Below are 18,857 nucleotides of genomic sequence, written 5' to 3' on the forward strand. Positions count from 1 at the left end.
TTTATAGATAATTGTGAGAGATGAAATCTCCCCTTTGGAGATGAAGCTTTGAAGTCCAGAAGATATCCCTGGGAAACTATCTCTAATGCCCAGGGATCCTGGACGTCTCTTGCCCAAGCCTGGGTGAAGAGAGAGAGTCTGCCCCCCCACTAGATCCGGTCCCGGATCGGGGGCTACTCCTTCATGCTGTCTTAGAGGCAGCCGCAGGTTTCTTGGCCTGCTTCCCCTTATTCCAAGCCTGGTTAGGTCTCCAGACTGGTTTGGACTGGGCAAAATTTCCCTCTTGTTTTGCATTAGAGGAAACTGAAGCTGCACCACTCTTGAAGTTTCGAAAGGAATGAAAATGATTCTGTTTGGTCCTTAACTTATTGGACCTATCCTGAGGAAGGGCGTGACCTTTTCCTCCAGTAATATCAGAAATAATCTCCTTCAGACCGGGCCCGAATAGGGTCTGTCCCTTGAAGGGGATGTTAAGAAGCTTAGACTTTGAAGTAACGTCTGCTGACCAGGACTTAAGCCATAGTGCCCTACGCGCCAAAATGGCAAAACCTGAATTCTTAGCCGTTAGCTTGGCTAAATGAAAAATGGCATCAGAAATAAAGGCATTAGCTAACTTAAGAGCTTTAATCCTGTCTAGAATATCGTCTAACGGGGTCTCCACCTGTAGAACCTCCTCAAGAGACTCAAACCAAAAAGCCGCTGCAGCAGTAACTGGGGCAATGCATGCAAGAGGCTGGAGAATAAAACCTTGATGGATAAAAATTTTCTTAAGGAGACCCTCCAATTTTTTTATCCATAGGATCTAGGAAAGCACAACTGTCCTCGACGGGGATAGTTGTACGCTTAGCTAGGGTGGAGACTGCTCCCTCCACCTTAGGAACCGTCTGCCACGAGTCCTGTATGGTGGCATCTATGGGAAACATCTTTTTAAAAGCAGGAGGGGGAGAGAACAGCACACCTGGTCTATCCCATTCTTTAGTAATAATTTCCAAAAACCTCTTAGGGACTGGAAAAATATCGGTGTAAACAGGTACTGCAAAGTATTTGTCCATTTTACACAATTTCTCTGGAACCACAATGGGGTCACAGTCATCCAGAGTCGCTAAAACCTCCCTAAGCAATAAGCGGAGGTGTTCAAGCTTAAATTTAAACGCTGTCATCTCAGAATCAGACTGAAGTAACGCCTTCCCTGAGTCTGAAATGTCACCCACAGATAGAAGCTCACCTGCCTCCGCTTCTGAGCATTGTGAGGGTATATCGGACACAGGCAATAAAGCGTCAGAAAGCTCTGTATTAATTCTAGCCCCAGAGCTGTCTCGCTTTCCTTGTAGCCCTGGCAGTTTGGAGAATACCTCTGTGAGGGTAGCATTGATAACTGCCGCCATGTCCTGTAAGGTAAAAGAATTAGACGCGCTAGATGTACTTGGCGTCACTTGAGCGGGAGTTATAGGTTCTGACACATGGGGAGAGTTAGATGGCATAATCTCCATCTTTTTAGTCAGAGAATACCCTGGAGATAAATCTTTAAGCGCCATAATATGGTCTTTATAGTTTATAGAAATTTCAGTACATTTGGTACACATTCTAAGAAGGGGTTCCACAATGGCTTCCAAACATATTGAACAAGGAGTTTCCTCTATGTCAGACATGTTTAACAGACTAGTAATGAGACAAGCAAGCTTGGAAAACACTTTAATAAAGGTGAAACAGCAATTAAACAAAAACGTTACTGTGCCTTTAAGAGAAAAAAACTAGCACTTAAACTGCAAAACAGTGAAAAAATACAGTAAAATCTTTGAAATTTTACAGTATGTGTAAGGGACTAAAGCAACATTGCACCCACTTGCAAATGGATGATTAACCCCTTAGGTCCCAAACCGGATTGAAAAACGTTAAAAAACGTTAAAAATCAATTGAGCACCATGCCACAGCTCTGCTGAGGCTCCTACCTGCCCTTAAATACGATTTTGTGCAGAAATAACCCCTTTGAAATGGTCCTCAGATGCCAGAGGACTCTTCTAGGGAAGCTGGATGTCTCAGTCTGTATTAAAACTGCACAGTGCTAAAATAGGCCCCTCCCACCATGTACTGGATGTCAGAGGGGCCTTAAGAAAATACTCCTGGGAGTATCTGACTAGCCATGTGGAAACTAGGCCCCAAATAAAGACTTATCTCCCTCAGAGAAAAAACGTCCTATTTATGAAATCATGTAAACGCTTTGTCACTAAGCAATATGAATATTAACATGAGTATTACCCTGTTATGTAAGCATGATCCCAGTCGCTGTTAAATCACTGCATAAGGCTTACCTCAAATACACAAGGCTCTGTCAGCATTTTCTAGAACTTATTCCTCTCTCTAGAAATAAAAATACTGAACATACCTCAAAGCAGGTAATCTGCAGGCCGTTCCCCCAACTGAAGTTTCCCCATATTCAACAGTTATGTGTGAGAACAGCAATGGACCTTAGTTACAAACCGCTAAGATACATCAAATCTCCAGGCAGAATTCTTCTTCTAATTTCTGCCTGAGAGAAAAAAACAGTACAACGCCGGTACCGTTTAAAAATAACAAACTCTTGATTGAAGGTAAAACTACACTAAGTCACCACATATCTCTTGATACTTCCTTTCTTGTCGAGAGTTGCAAGAGAATGACTGGGGGTGGCAGTTAGGGGAGGAGCTATATAGACAGCTCTGCTGTGGGTGTCCTCTTGCAACTTCCTGTTGGGAAGGAGAATATCCCACAAGTAATGGATGAACCCGTGGACTGGATACACCTTACAAGAGAAAGATGCGTTTCCATAGCGACAATGTATCCAATGAGAAGGGAAAAGCACCGTGGGTGTGAACAAAAAAGGTCATCAATGATTAGATAAAAGGAATAGTAAATGCAAACAGGAGACAGTTTTTTTGTGTGACTTGCTGAGACTAGTGATTTGATATCTGGCTGCCATACTTGGGAACACATTTAACTTGAGCAAGAAACTGGAAACTTACCCTTGATCTATGCGATAACTTTCCTTCAAATGAGATGATCTAAAGACCCCTACGGATTGGTTCAAATTGGTGAAGTATAATTGTTCTAATTTTTAATAACTGAAACAAAGGTTATTGGTAGAAACATAGTCAATTTATAGTAAAGAGATTTAAAGGAGCACTCAGTATTTTAACTGTGTTCATAATCCTGTATAAAGTTAAATTTGTCTCTGATATGCTAAGTAATTAATCTGTGCAAAATGTAGAATATATAAATATATATATATATATATATATATATATATATCTTAGAATTGATATTAATTATAAGTAACTAAGAATTTGTTCCAGTTTAAATAAATAGACATTTAGAGTAATTGTTTACATTAAGAATATATGTATTTTAAGTATCCTAATTAGAATTGTATTAGAATCAATTGCAGCTAAATAGCTGAGCATACATATATTGTCCTATTGTTTACTAAGCACTGTTAAAAATCGTATCAGTCTAAATGTTCAGTGGTTTATACTTTAATCTCATTGTGTTAATTGAATGAAAGGCTATTGTGAGTAAGGCTAATTTTAAGGGTAGACTTTTATGAATTTTGCATAGCATATTTAAATAGATTTTAAACGCGTATAATATTGATTCATATTCTGATTCTTACAAATATATATATTTCAATGTGTTAATAGATATTTACTAATAATAAAGAATTCAGGTATTTATATTAATTTTATTGTCTTAGTATATGCATAATTGATTGTGGGTTTCGTTTAAAGAAAGATTGTTAAATATATTCAGTTATAACCCTGCCATATACTCACATATTATTTGGAGAGTACTGCTAAGATTCTTATAAATATACTGACAACACTATATACAAACAAGCTGTACAAAAACTACATACTGTATATATGTGGAACATAGCACTATAACTGGAGTCTACCACAGTTTGTTATATATTCATTGCTGACACCAATTTATTTCTAAAAATTTTCCATCTGTAGCAACACCGGAAGAAAAGTGATTTGGGGAAATGTCAGTTTATATAACACATAGACAGCTAATGTGTAGTTCCCATAAGTGTAGAAGGATGAATATGACATATACAGATCTGTAAGTATAAATAATATATATTACAGATCTGTAAGTATAAATAATATATATTACGACAGGGATTAAAACCAATGAGGCTATTGTGCTTTAGTGGCAGGTTTGCAACATGTTTTGTTTAAACATATATTATTTTTTTCCTGAAGACCTACAGGTTTCACATGAAATTAAACAAATGACTTATGTTGCATATCCAAAAAAATGTATTAAAAAAATGTGGTTGCTTAATTTGCTTTCATAAGATGTTTATTTTCCTGTACATTTTAAAGTATCTGTACCAGAACTGAAGATTTTTATAATGATTTATAACCAATACCCAGACACAAACCGATACAGTACAGTGCCGACTAGTTACAGGGCAATGTCAAAGCCAGCAGCTCCGTACTGTTGGTGTTCAGTTATAATCCATATGTTTACCAATGTATCAGGCATTGTCTTTATAGCTGTACAAGTAACAGTTTTTTTTCATTCAACAGTACATGAACATCAGTTCCAAAGTTATGTGGCCCACAGAAAGCTAGGAACTATATAAAATAAATATAGCTTAAAAATGAAATATTGAATAAATTATATGGACATTTAAAACAGCATGAAATGTTGATTGCTAGTGTTATAGATTAGCGATCATATATGCATTGACGATTGCTTAATGTTTGATGACACCATCTAAAATATAAAGGAATGTCTAACGAGCCTTGGTAAGTAAGTCAGGAGGTAGTCAAGAAACTTCCTCTGCTTCACTGAACTGGTTCTTTAGCTTCATGAGCAGTTGAATATTGTAAATTATTGGATATGAGGTCATCTCTCCATGATATATTCTTGTTAGCGTTTGACCTTGTCGAGTCTTCAGAGATGTTCTTCCAAAAAGACTCCAACTTTCCTACATGGACCCTCTGATGCCGGACTAAAGTAGAGTGCTGGGTGAAGCTCTTCCCACACTCTGAGCAGATGTAGGGCCTAAAGCCAGTGTGGATTTGTTGATGGGCCTTAAGATTTGATATTTTGCTGAAGCCCTTCTGACAAACATTGCATGTATAGGGTTTCTCCCCAGTGTGTATTTTTTGATGGCCTGTGAGATGTGAATGCTCACTGAAACACTTTCCACATTCATTACACTTATAAGGCCTTTCACCAGTGTGTGTCCTAATATGGTTACTCAGGTGTCCCTTTTGACTAAAGGTCTTATCACATTCTGCACATTTGTACGGTCTTGCACCTGAATGCTTCCTCCTATGGCGCACCAGACTGGAATGCTGGCTGAAACAGACTTCACACTCCGGGCATTTATAGGGTTTCTCCCCAGTATGGATTCGCTGGTGAACAATAAGGTTGGAGTTCTCACTGAAACTCTTTTCACACATGTTACACTTATAGCGCTTCTCCCCAGAATGAACCCTGAGGTGGACAGTCAAGTGAGAGTTCTCACTGAAGGTTTTGTCACACTGAGTGCATTTGAAAGGTCTCTCCCCAGTGTGGATCCTCTTGTGTGCCTTGAGGTGAGAGTTCCTAGTGAAACCTTTTCCACACTCAGCACACCTGTAGCGCTTCTCCCCCATGAGCATCAGGCGCTGCTTGCTATGAATGCTATAATTTTCATAGAATCCCCTTTCAAACTCACTCCGTAGGGGCTTCTGAGTGTCCCTGGGCAAGAGAGCAGAGTGTGCCAGGCTGTTCAAATACTTCTCAAAGTCCAAAGCATTCTCCAGAGAGTATTCTTGAGGTAAAGTTCGGTTCAGTGACATTCCTGTGTCCGAAAACAGAAACATATTGTCTCCGCAAGGGCTTATTAGTGGCACCTGGGTGAAGAGTCTTGAAGTATCTCCAACAGAAGGTGAATCTGTATCTATTCCACTTAAAGTTTCTCTCTCTGTAGAAACAAAAAAAGAAAAAAAAATACAATAATCCTAGAAATTATCACCATATTTTTTGCACTGTGAGAAAATATCAGAGAGCTATGTGCCAGATATAATGTCATAGTGACATATCACAATGACAATAACATGATGAGATGTAACAGGTAAAGTGTATAGCACTGTGAGACAGTGTCACAGAGACATGTGCCAGATATAGTGTCACAGTGACATATTACAAGGACAATATGACATAATGAGATGTGCCATGTAAAGTGTATAGCTAGCACTGTGAGAGTGTCACAGGGATATGTGCCAGATGTAGTGTCACACTGACATTTCACAAGGACAATATGACATGATGAGATGTGCCAGGTAAGGTATATATAGAGACAGTGTCACACAGACATGTGCCAGATATAGTGTCACAGTGACATATCACAAGGACAATATGACATGATGTGATGTGCCAGGTAAAGTGTATAGCACTTTGAGACAGTGTCACAGAGTGTCAGGTCTCCTGTCAGTCAATTCATAGCCCTTCCCACCACAGGTGCTTAGTATTGAAACTGCTTCCTAGCAGGTGTATGTGAAGTTGTTTCTTAGGATACAAACCTAAACATAATCTCCTTTCTCTAAGCTACTTGGACATCTGAACTAAGGATTAAAACTCCTCTCTACTACTGCAGCATTTATTGTCCCTGCAGTTTCTGAAGCTACATTGGACCGCAACAAATTTCACAGCACACCTGCCTATTTCAAAATCTTGTGCTTCCTTCTTGCCACAACTCCACTGGCACTTAGTGGTTGTTTCCTGAGTACAAGTCAACTAACCAGAAGAAAACCAAAGCAATTACAAAGAGGAAATCTGGATTGTAAAACCGGAACTTAGCCACGCCCCCTTTTGTGACATCACTCTCTGTTCATTCAGCTTCAGTGCAGCCTACTCTGATTCAGTGCGTCAGCAGCCTGTCAGCAAGTCTGAATAGGATTGTTTCCATCTCTACACTATCTGATACAAGGTAACATCCTGCCTGAACTAACAAACAGAAACTTTGTTTACTATAACACCAGAGCCTTTGTGTTGTTACATTCTGCCCAGTTGAACTTTAACCTTTAATAACTTTTCACTGATAGTTAATCTGTATTCATCCACATTGAATACAGAGACTCAGGTGGTACAAACTCATTTTATGCAACACTGCAATTGAGATCCAAAATTATATTCATAATTGTAACAGAGTAAACACAGAATATCACATAATACTAAGCCAAACAGTGAAATGGATCCAGCAGAGCTGCCTCAGTATGTTTATTCACTTTCTCAACGTGTGGATCAACTTAATCAAGGGTTAAGGGAACTTCAGCTAGAAAATCAAACTTTGCATAAAATAATAAAGGATTCAATACAACAAAAATCAGGTCATACTGAAACTACCCCAGAACCATTAGTATCTCAACCAGATACGTTTCATGGTGACAGGAAGCTTTATAGACAGTTTAAAAATGCTTGCAATTTGTTATTCGATTTAAGAAATAAAACTTATAATACAGATAAAATAAAGGTATTAACGGTAATATCCTTTTTACGTGGAGAACCCAGGGCATGGGCTGACCAATTCTATGAAAATGATGATCCTATTTTAAGCTCTCTTGAGGAATTCTATGAAGCAATGGATGATCTGTATCAGGATATCAACATCCAGAACACAGCTGAAACAAGAATGAGAGCATTAAAACAAGGAAAGAAAAATGCAGAAGAATACATCACTGAATTTAAACGTTACGCCAGATTCACAGTGGAATTCAGTAGCGCTGAAAACTCAATTCAGGCTTGGATTGTCTGATCCAATAAAAGACGAGCAAGCTCGCATTGAACCTCCCAAGACGCTAGAAGATTTAATGAAGTTAGTTGTGCAAATAGATAGGCGTCTCAGAAAGAGGAAGGCAGAACGTCAATCCTCAGAGTACACGCCGCGGCTACCTCAAATTCACTATTCAGTCTCCTAATCCCCAAGCAATATCAAAAAGTAATCCAGAAGCAACTGACATCGGGGTTATTCGAGGACCCCTGACGTCAGAAGAGAGGAGCCGTCGGAGAGCACAACAATTATGTATGTACTGTGCTAACCCTAATCACAGTGTGAAGGACTGCCCACTACTTATCCGTACAAAGAGAAGCAAGTTTACTTATATACATTCTGTTATGCCTAAAGATCTAAAACCAACTTACTGTCATCTATCTCTATTTTTATAGTGGGACCAAAACCGAACGAGGATTGATGCCATCATAGATTCAGGAGCTACAGGAAACTACATAGATAGGACTTTCACTGTAAATAATAAATTCCACTAGTGGTTAAGCAAACTCCTGTTGTAATTCGAGTTATTGATGGTACTACAATATCCACAGGTCCTATAACACACAGTACTATTCCATTGTTAGTTACAACTCACACTGGTCACACAGAGTATATTGTTTTCGATGTATTGCCTTCACCTTTGTTTCCCATTGTACTAGGCTTAGAATGGTTGCGGCTACACCAACCTGGCATAAACTGAAAAACTCTAGCTGTTGAACTAAACTCCACTTATTGTCAACAAACCTGTTACCCAAGGGATATACTAATACAAATTCCAGATCCTATTCCGACACTACCCCCTCAATATACTGATTTTCAGGACGTGTTCAGCAAAAAGATGGCAGAAACTTTACCACCTCATCGCAAGTACGATTGCCCAATTGAGTTAATACCAGGGTCATCCATACCGTTTGGACATCTATACCCACTCAGTCCGCCAGAGTTGGCACATTTGAAAGAATATCTAGAAGAAAATCTGAGGAAAGGATTTATCAGACCGTCTACCTCACCCGCAGGAGCGGGAATGTTTTTCGCAAGGAAGAAGGACTCGTCGTTAAGACCTATCATAGACTATCGAGAACTCAATAAAAGATCAAAAACAGGTATCCACTACCTTTGATACCGGAACTCATAGAACGCCTACAAGATGCTAAGATATTCACAAAGCTCGATCTACGTGGCGCGTATAATTTAATCCGCATACGAGAAGGGGATGAGTGGCTGACGGTATTCAGAACCAGATACGGTTTATTCGAGTATCTGGTAATGCCGTTCGGATTATGTAATGTGCCAGCCACTTTCCAGCATTTCATCAATGAAATATTCAGAGATCTACTTGATGTATGCATTGTCATTCATCTTGATGACATTCTTATATATTCAGACACTATGGAACAACATGTTAAAGATGTCAGGAAGTTTTGACAAGACTTCGATCTCATCAATTATACGCTAAGCCAGAGAAGTGTTTGTTCCATACTAAGGAGGTGTCATTTCTTGAATACCATATCAGTCTAACTGGAATCCAAATGCAAGACAACAAAGTCCAGACAGTCTTAGAATGGAAAGAACCTGCTACTAAAAAAGAATAGCAACGTTTTTGGGATTTGCAAACTATTACAGAAAATTTATAAAAAATTACTCAAAAATTGCAAAACCTCTCACACAACTTATCAGCTTGACTACTCCATTCCGTTGGACACCTAGCGCTGCCGAAACATTTTCATACCTAAAACATCGTTTTACATCTGCACCTATATTAAGTTTTCCAAACCCAAAGCTGCAGTATATCCTAGAAGTGGATTCTTCTGACTTTGCAGTTGGTGCAGTACTCTCGCAAAGAGAAACGATAGATTCCCCCATTCATCCAGTCTCTTTTTATTCTAAGGTGATGACTGCTGCTGAGATGAATTACTCCATTGGAGACAAGGAGCTATTGGCAATAAGAAATGCCTTGGAACACTGGAGACACCTTCTTGAGGGGACTTCTACTCCAATACTCATATACACTGACCACAGAAATTTAGAGTTTATTCAAAAAAAACAAAACACTATCTGCAAGACAGGTTCGATGGAGCCTTTACTTCTCACGTTTTGATTTTCATATCATGTATCGACCAGCCAGTAAGAATGGCAAAGCCGATGCTTTGTCAAGAAAGGATACCAAACCAACACAAAGCACATATCCATCTTTTATTATTCCAGCAGAACGATTTATCTATCTGACAACACAACAGGATTTCATAAAATCTTTACGCAAAGCACTTACCGACGACAAAGAGATTCCACATTCTCTGGTAACAAAGCATACCAATGGATTATATTATGATGGAGAACAACTTTACCTACCTGGCATATTAGTTGAACCTATACTTAAAATGTACCATGATTCTCCAATCTCTGGTCATCTCGGGGTGAATAAAACTATAGCAATCATAGCAAGACAGTTTTGGTGGCCAGCTATGAGGAGGTCCATTACAGAATATGTAGACACTTGTCATGTATGTGTTACTACCAAACCAGAAAGACAGAAACCTTACGGACTCTTAATGCCTATCGCTCCATCTACCAAACCTTGGGAACATATCGGAATGGATTTTATTGTCGACTTACCTCCTTCTGGCAAACAGAACACCATTCTGGTAGTCATAGATCTCTTTGCGAAGATGGGTCACTTTATACCCTTCCACAAATTACCTACATCTACAGAAACTGCAGATTTATTCATGAAACATGCTGTCAAACATCACGGGATCCCACGTAGAATCAACACTGATCGTGGAACTCAATTCACCTCTCGATTTTGGAGAAAATTGTGTGACAAACTCCAAATAGACCATAGATATTCCACTTCATTCCATCCTCACACCAATGGCCAAACTGAGAAACTTAATCAATGGCTAGAACAGTACATTCGCTGCTATTGTTCTCAACATCAACAAGATTGGCTCCAACACATACATCTAGCAGAATTCGCTTATAACAATAATACTAATTCTTCAACTAAATTATCTCCGTTGTTTGCGAATTATGGATATCATCCTCAAATACTACTGACTGATTCACTTCCATCACCATCACCATTGGTCGATGAGTTCCATAATTCACTACTTGAAATATTCAAACAAATCCGACACAACATAATTGCTGCACAAGAGACCCAAAAACGATACTATGATCTGCGTAGACGACCATCACCAAGATATCAGGTTGGAGATCTTGTTTGGTTATCCACCAAGAATTTAAAAATGCAAGTACCCAGTAAAAAAACTTGGTAGTCTGTTTATTGGACCCTCTCCTATTGCCAATGTCATTAACCAGAATGCAGTCACTTTGACATTGCCTCCGTCATCAAAACTTCATCCAACCTTTCATGTATCACTACTGAAACCGGCAAAACCAACTACAGTATCTACTCCAAATGCTTCATCCACTTCAGTTCCTTCCGATTTGCTGGAGTATGAAGTTGAAAGTATTTAGTGCGCTAGAAGAACTACACCGAGGAAGATGACACCTGGAAACCCTCCTCTAATCTTTCCGCTCCTAAGTTGGTGGTGCAATTCCATAGGCGAAATCCGGATCGTCCCCGGCCTCAAGCTGTGGGACAGCTTGCTTATGTGGGGGGTCATGTCAGGTCTCCTGTCAGTCAATTCATAGCCCTTCCCACTTTGTCTTTAAGAGTATGCTGTTTCCTGTGAACAGGTGCTTAGTATTGAAACTGCTTCCTAGCAGGTGTATGTGCAGTTGTTTCTTACGATACAAACCTAACATAATCTCCTTTCTCTAAGCTACTTGGACATTTGCACTAAGGATTAAAACTCCTCTCTACTACTGCAGCATTTATTGTCCCTGCAGTTTCTGAAGCTACATTGGACCGCAACATATTTCACAGCACACCTACCTATTTCAAAATCTTGTGCTTCCTTCTTGCCACAACTCCACTGGCACTTAGTGGTTGTTTCCTGAGTACAAGTCAACTAACCAGAAGAAAACCAAAGCAATTACAAAGAGGAAATCTGGATTGTAAAACCGGAATTTAGCCACGCCCCCTTTTGTGACATCACTCTGTTCATTCAGCTTCAGTGCAGCCTACTCTGATTCAGTGTGTCAGCAGCCTGTCAGCAAGTCTGAATAGGATTGTTTCCATCTCTACACTATCTGATACAAGGTAACATCCTGCCTGAACTAACAAACAGAAACTTTGTTTACTATAACACCAGAGCCTTTGTGTTGTTACATTGTGCCCAGCTGAACTTTAACCTTTAATAACTTTTCACTGATAGTTAATCTGTATTCATCCACATTGAATACAGAGACTCAGGTGGAACAAACTCATTTTATGCAACACTGCAATTGAGATCCAAAATTATATTCATAATCATAACAGAGTTAATACAGAATATCACACAGAGACATGTGCCAGATATAGTGTCACAGTGACATATCACAGTGACAATATGACATGATGAGATGTGCCAGATAAAGTATATAGCACTGTGAGACAGTGTCATAGAGACATGTGCCAGATATAGTGTCACAGTGACAATATGACATGATGAGATGTGCCAGGTAAAGTCTATAGCACTGTGAGACAGTGTCACATAGACCTGTGCCAGATATAGTGTCACAGTGACATATCACAAGGACAATATGACATGATGAGATGTGCCAGATAAAGTATATAGCACTGTGAGACAGTGTCATAGAGACATGTGCCAGATATAGTGTCACAGTGACAATATGACATGATGAGATGTGCCAGGTAAAGTCTATAGCACTGTGAGACAGTATCACATAGACATGTGCCAGAAATAGTGTCACAGTGACAATATGACATGATGAGATGTGCCAGATAAAGTATATAGCACTGTGAGACAGTATCACATAGACCTGTGCCAGATATAGTGTCACAGTGACAATATGACATGATGAGATGTACCAGGTAAAGTATATAGCACTGTGAGACAGTGTCACAGAGACGTGTGCCAGATATAGTGTCACAGTGACAATATGACATGATGAGATGTGCCAGATAAAGTATATAGCACTGTGAGACAGTGTCACAGAGACGTGTGCCAGATATAGTATCAAAGTGACATATCACAGTGACAATATGACATGATGAGATGAACCAGGTAAAGTGTATAACACTGTGAGACAGTGTCACATAGACATGTGCCAGATATAGTGTCACAGTGACAATATGACATGATGTGATGTGCCAGGTAAAGTCTATAGCACTGTGAGACAGTGTCACAGAGACATGTGCCAGATATAGTGTCACAGTGACATATCACAAGGACAATATGACATGATGAGATGTACCAGGTAAAGTATATAGCACTGTGAGACAGTGTCACAGAGACGTGTGCCAGATATAGTGTCACAGTGACAATATGACATGATGAGATGTGCCAGATAAAGTATATAGCACTGTGAGACAGTGTCACAGAGACGTGTGCCAGATATAGTATCAAAGTGACATATCACAGTGACAATATGACATGATGAGATGTACCAGGTAAAGTGTATAACACTGTGAGACAGTGTCACATAGACATGTGCCAGATATAGTGTCACAGTGACAATATGACATGATGTGATGTGCCAGGTAAAGTCTATAGCACTGTGAGACAGTGTCACAGAGACATGTGCCAGATATAGTGTCACAGTGACAATATGACATGATGAGATGTGCCAGCTATAAGAATGCTACAATGATAAAGGCCTAAGCTGTACTTGTGATGAAGCTAGAAGCAGTGCTAACAAATACTTTTAAATGTGACACTATATGAAGAAACAATAAGTGAGTTGTGTATGATACATAGCTATAACCAATGTGTCACATTCTAGGAAATGCACATTATTTTACCAATTACACTTCTGTGTTCCAGTCAGTTACTTGGGAATATTTATGCATGTAGCAGATACACCTGTACGCGCGTGCACATACACCTGTACGCGCGTGCACATACACCTGTACGCGCGTGCACATACACTCCAAGAAATGAGGTAACAAAACAGCCGACAGACGAGCGTATGAAATCGTTCCAAGATTTATTCAAAGTGTACAAACAAAACAGGATCACACTCCACAGCCATAATCTGACGCGTTTCCTGCCGCTAAACGGCACTTCGTCAGGGATAACAGCTGTTACACACCTTCCTTTAATAGCCACACCTTTTACATGCTGTTTAAAGAAACAGTACTATTTACATACACAGTGCTTAAAGGAAAACAAATACTGAGTGCTACAAATATGGTATATCTCATAATAATAATAATAATATAGATATATTGTTCAGTAGACAACCAATTGAAAATAAAAGAGTGAAATGTTTGTTGTTATGTGAATTCTAAACTCCAAAATCACATTTCTATTTCTATTATACTAGGAATTTAAAGAATAATAATTATAACGTTATACCTTGTGTCTATAAGAACGCCACTATACAGACTGCTTACCTATACACTGCATGATTTACAAATATACAGATTCATGAGTGTTTTCAGCTTTGGAACAACTTGTGATTATCATCCGCATTTTTTAACACTTGCCCTTAAGCAGAAGGTTATGACTACTTACATATGCTACAATAGCTATTGAAACATTGTTGTCAACCGGTCTTAAAATAGGCAAGTTTGAAGGACTATCACCCAAGGGACTTTACAATACAGGTCACTGCATAGTAATCCGTATGCACATACACCTGTATCCCTGTGCACATAGACCTGTATGCGTGTGCACATAGACCTGTATGCGTGTGCACATAGACCTGCATCCCTGTGCACATAGACCTGCATCCCTGTGCACATAGACCTGTATCTGTGTCCGCACATAGACCTGTATCAGTGTGCATATAGACCTGTACGCGTGTGCACATAGACCTGTATCCCTGTGCACATAGACCTGTATCCGTGCGCACATAGACCTGTATCCGTGCGCACATAGACCTGTATGCGTGTGCACATAGACCTGTATGCGTGTGCACCTAGACCTGCATCCCTGTGCACATAGACCTGCATCTGTGTCCGCACATAGACCTGTATCTGTGTCCGCACATAGACCTGTATCTGCGTCCGCACATAGACCTGTATCTGCGTCCGCACATAGACCTGTATCTGCGTGCACATAGACCTGTATCTGCGTGCACATAGACCTGTATCTGCGTGCACACAGACCTGTATCTGTCTGCACACAGACCTGTATCTGTCTGCACACAGACCTGTATCTGCGTGCACATAGACCTGTATCTGCGTGCACACAGACCTGTATCTGTCTGCACACAGACCTGTATCTGTCTGCACACAGACCTGTATCTGCGTGCACATAGACCGGTATCTGCGTGCACATAGACCTGTATCTGTCTGCACATAGACCTGTATCTGCGTGCACATAGACCGGTATCTGCGTGCACATAGACCTGTATCTGTCTGCACATAGACCTGTATCTGTCTGCACATAGACCTGTATCTGTCTGCACATAGACCTGTATCTGTCTGCACATAGACCTGTATCTGTCTGCACATAGACCTGTATCTGTCTGCACATAGACTTGTATCCGTGCGCACATAGACCTGTATGCGTGTGCACATAGACCTGTATGCGTGTGCACATAGACCTGCATCCGTGTGCACATAGACCTGCATCCCTGTGCACATAGACCTGCATCCCTGTGCACATAGACCTGTATCTGTGTCCGCACATAGACCTGTATCTGCGTGCACATAGACCTGTATCTGCGTGCACATAGACCTGTATCTGTGTGCACATAGACCGGTATCTGTCTGCACACAGACCTGTATCTGTCTGCACACAGACCTGTATCTGCGTGCACATAGACCTGTATCTGTCTGCACATAGACCTGTATCTGCGTGCACATAGACCTGTATCTGTCTGCACATAGACCTGTATCTGCATGCACATAGACCTGTATCTGTCTGCACATAGACCTGTATCTGTCTGCACATAGACCGGTATCTGCGTGCACATAGACCGGTATCTGCGTGCACATAGACCTGTATCTGTCTGCACATAGACCTGTATCTGTCTGCACATAGACCGGTATCTGCGTGCACATAGACCTGTATCTGCGTGCACATAGACCTGTATCTGTCTGCACATAGACCGGTATCTGTCTGCACATAGACCGGTATCTGCGTGCACATAGACCTGTATCTGTCTGCACATAGACCTGTATCTGTCTGCACATAGACCTGTATCTGTCTGCACATAGACCGGTATCTGCGTGCACATAGACCTGTATCTGCGTGCACATAGACCTGTATCTGCGTGCACATAGACCGGTATCTGTGTGCACATAGACCTGCATCTGCGTGCACCTAGACCTGCATCCGCGTGCACATATATCTGCATCATTGTGCACAGACCTGTATCCGTGTCATGTACTCACACCTAACCTTATGTACAGCTTTGCCTTCTCTGCCCCCTTCAGCAGGATGCTTTATAAAACATATTAGTATAATCCTCAGTGAGACTAGAACAGTTGTTAGCCTGCAAGGTAATCGTGTGTATTACATCAGGAAGAGAGAGAATCTAATATTGTTTGTGAATCAGACAATTACAGTATCAGGGCTGTAATACCAGCGTGTTTATTTGTGCTAGTGACTTGATGCACGGATAATAATTGTGCATCACTGGGAGATTTATGGTGTGGCTATGTTTCAGTGGTGCTTATTGCTCCATAACTGAAGCTCTGATGAGTGTATTGGCGATATCTCTACCTAGGGAGATTTATAAATGATTTAGATCACAGCTAATTTTTATCATTTCTAGTAAAGGTTTCATTTGAAACAACAACAAGTAGTACAAGATTTATAGGCGAGTGCTCTCTAAGGGCTATCAGATCTCAATTTAACCATTGCTCTGCTCTATAAGCACCAAATGGGTTTACTTTGTTTTCAGAGGTCTGTAACGCTGTCTTTAATCATTTCTCTGTCTGTCCTTCCGTGTTCCCATTTCTCACTAACTGAGAGGACCAAGGATCAGTGGCCTCACTCACTGGGGATGCGCTCTTCCAAATCCGCACTGTCCGGTCCAGAAGTCTCGCCTAAGGATTTCTCCTCTCCTACATCTTCATCTGGTTCTTCTTCCTCCTCCTCGTCGTCTTCCTCTTGTTTCACCATCACGATCATACCAGAAGGATCTGTAGAGATGGCTGACAAGGGAAAAGATTTAACTGATGCTCCCACAGTGACCTGCAGACTTATAACATACTGCACATATGCTCTCACAGTGACCTGCAGACTTATAGCATACTGCACACATGCTCTCACAGTGATCTGCAGACTTATAACATACTGCACATGCTCTCACAGTGACCTGCAGACTTATAACATACTGCACACATGCTCTCACAGTGACCTGCAGACTAATAACATACTGCACACATGCTCTCACAGTGACCTGCAGACTTATAACATACTGCACACATGCTCTCACAGTGACCTGCAGACTAATAACATACGGCACACATGCTCTCACAGTGACCTGCAGACTAATAACATACTGCACACATGCTCTCACAGTGACCTACAGACTTATAACATACTGCACACATGCTCTCACAGTGACCTGCAGACTTATAACATACTGCACACATGCTCTCACAGTGACCTGCAGACTTATAACATACTGCACACATGCTCTCACAGTGACCTGCAGACTTATAACATACGGCACACATGCTCAAACAAGGACATACAGACTTATAACATACTGCACACATGCACTCACAGTGACCTGCAGACTTATAACATACGGCACACATGCTCTCACAGTGACCTGCAGACTAATAACATACTGCACACATGCTCTCACAGTGACCTGCAGACTTATAACATACTGCACACATGCTCTCACAGTGACCTACAGACTTATAACATACGGCACACATGCTCTCACAGTGACCTGCAGACTAATAACATACTGCACACATGCTCTCACAGTGACCTACAGACTAATAACATACTGCACACATGCTCTCACAGTGACCTACAGACTTATAACATATGGCACACATGCTCTCACAGTGACCTACAGACTTATTACATACTGCACACATGCTCTCACAGTGACCTGCAGAATTATAACATACTGTACACATGCTCTCACAGTGACCTGCAGACTTATAACATACGGCACACATGCTCTCACAGTGACCTGCAGACTTATAACATACGGCACACATGCTGTCACAGTGACCTGTAGACTTATAACATACTGCACACATGCTCTCACAGTGACCTGCAGACTTATAACATACGGCACACATGCTCTCACAGTGACCTGCAGACTTATTACATACTGCACACATGCTCTCACAGTGACCTGCAGACTTATAACATACGGCACACATGCTGTCACAGTGACCTGTAGACTTATAACATACTGCACACATGCTCTCACAGTGACCTGCAGACTTATACTGCAAACATACTGTCACAGTGACCTACAGACTTATAACATACTGCACACATGCTCTCACAGTGACCTGCAGACTTATAGCATACTGCACACATACTGTCACAGTGACCTGCAGACTTATAACATACTGCACACATACTGTCACAGTTACCTGCAGACTTATAACATACCGCACAAATGCTCTCACAGTGACCTGCAGACTTATAACATATGGCACACATGCTGTCACAGTGACCTGCAGACTTATAACATACGGCACACATGCTCTCACAGTGACCTACAGACTTATAACATACTGCACACATGCTCTCGCAGTGACCTGCAGACTTATAATATACTGCACACATGCTGTCACAGTGACCTGCAGACTAATAACATACTGCACACATGCTCTCACAGTGACCTGCAGACTTATAACATACTGCACACATGCTCTCACAGTGACCTACAGACTTATAACATACTGCACACATGCTCTCACAGTGACCTGCAGACTTATAGCATACTGCACACATGCTCTCACAGTGACCTGCAGACTAATAACATACGGCTCACATGCTCTCACAGTGACCTACAGACTTATACTGCAAACATACTGTCA

The 18,857-nt window shown here is 40.8% G+C and overlaps 1 protein-coding gene across 1 annotated transcript in view; it reads right to left on the reverse strand.

The window, feature by feature from the left end:
- Positions 1 to 4,323: 4,323 nt before the first annotated feature.
- LOC128655849 (zinc finger protein 558) overlaps positions 4,324 to 18,857 on the reverse strand; it is a 126,827-nt gene continuing 112,293 nt past the window's right edge. The window contains exons 7-8 of the mRNA XM_053709416.1: positions 16,833 to 16,988; positions 4,324 to 5,962 (exon numbers count right to left, since the gene is read on the reverse strand). Of these exons, the coding sequence (XP_053565391.1) occupies positions 4,833 to 5,962; positions 16,833 to 16,988 (1,286 nt within the window). The 3' untranslated portion in view covers positions 4,324 to 4,832. The remainder of the gene's footprint in view (positions 5,963 to 16,832; positions 16,989 to 18,857) is intronic.

Source organism: Bombina bombina, chromosome 4 (assembly GCF_027579735.1).
Source record: "Bombina bombina isolate aBomBom1 chromosome 4, aBomBom1.pri, whole genome shotgun sequence".
NCBI lineage: Eukaryota > Metazoa > Chordata > Amphibia > Anura > Bombinatoridae > Bombina > Bombina bombina.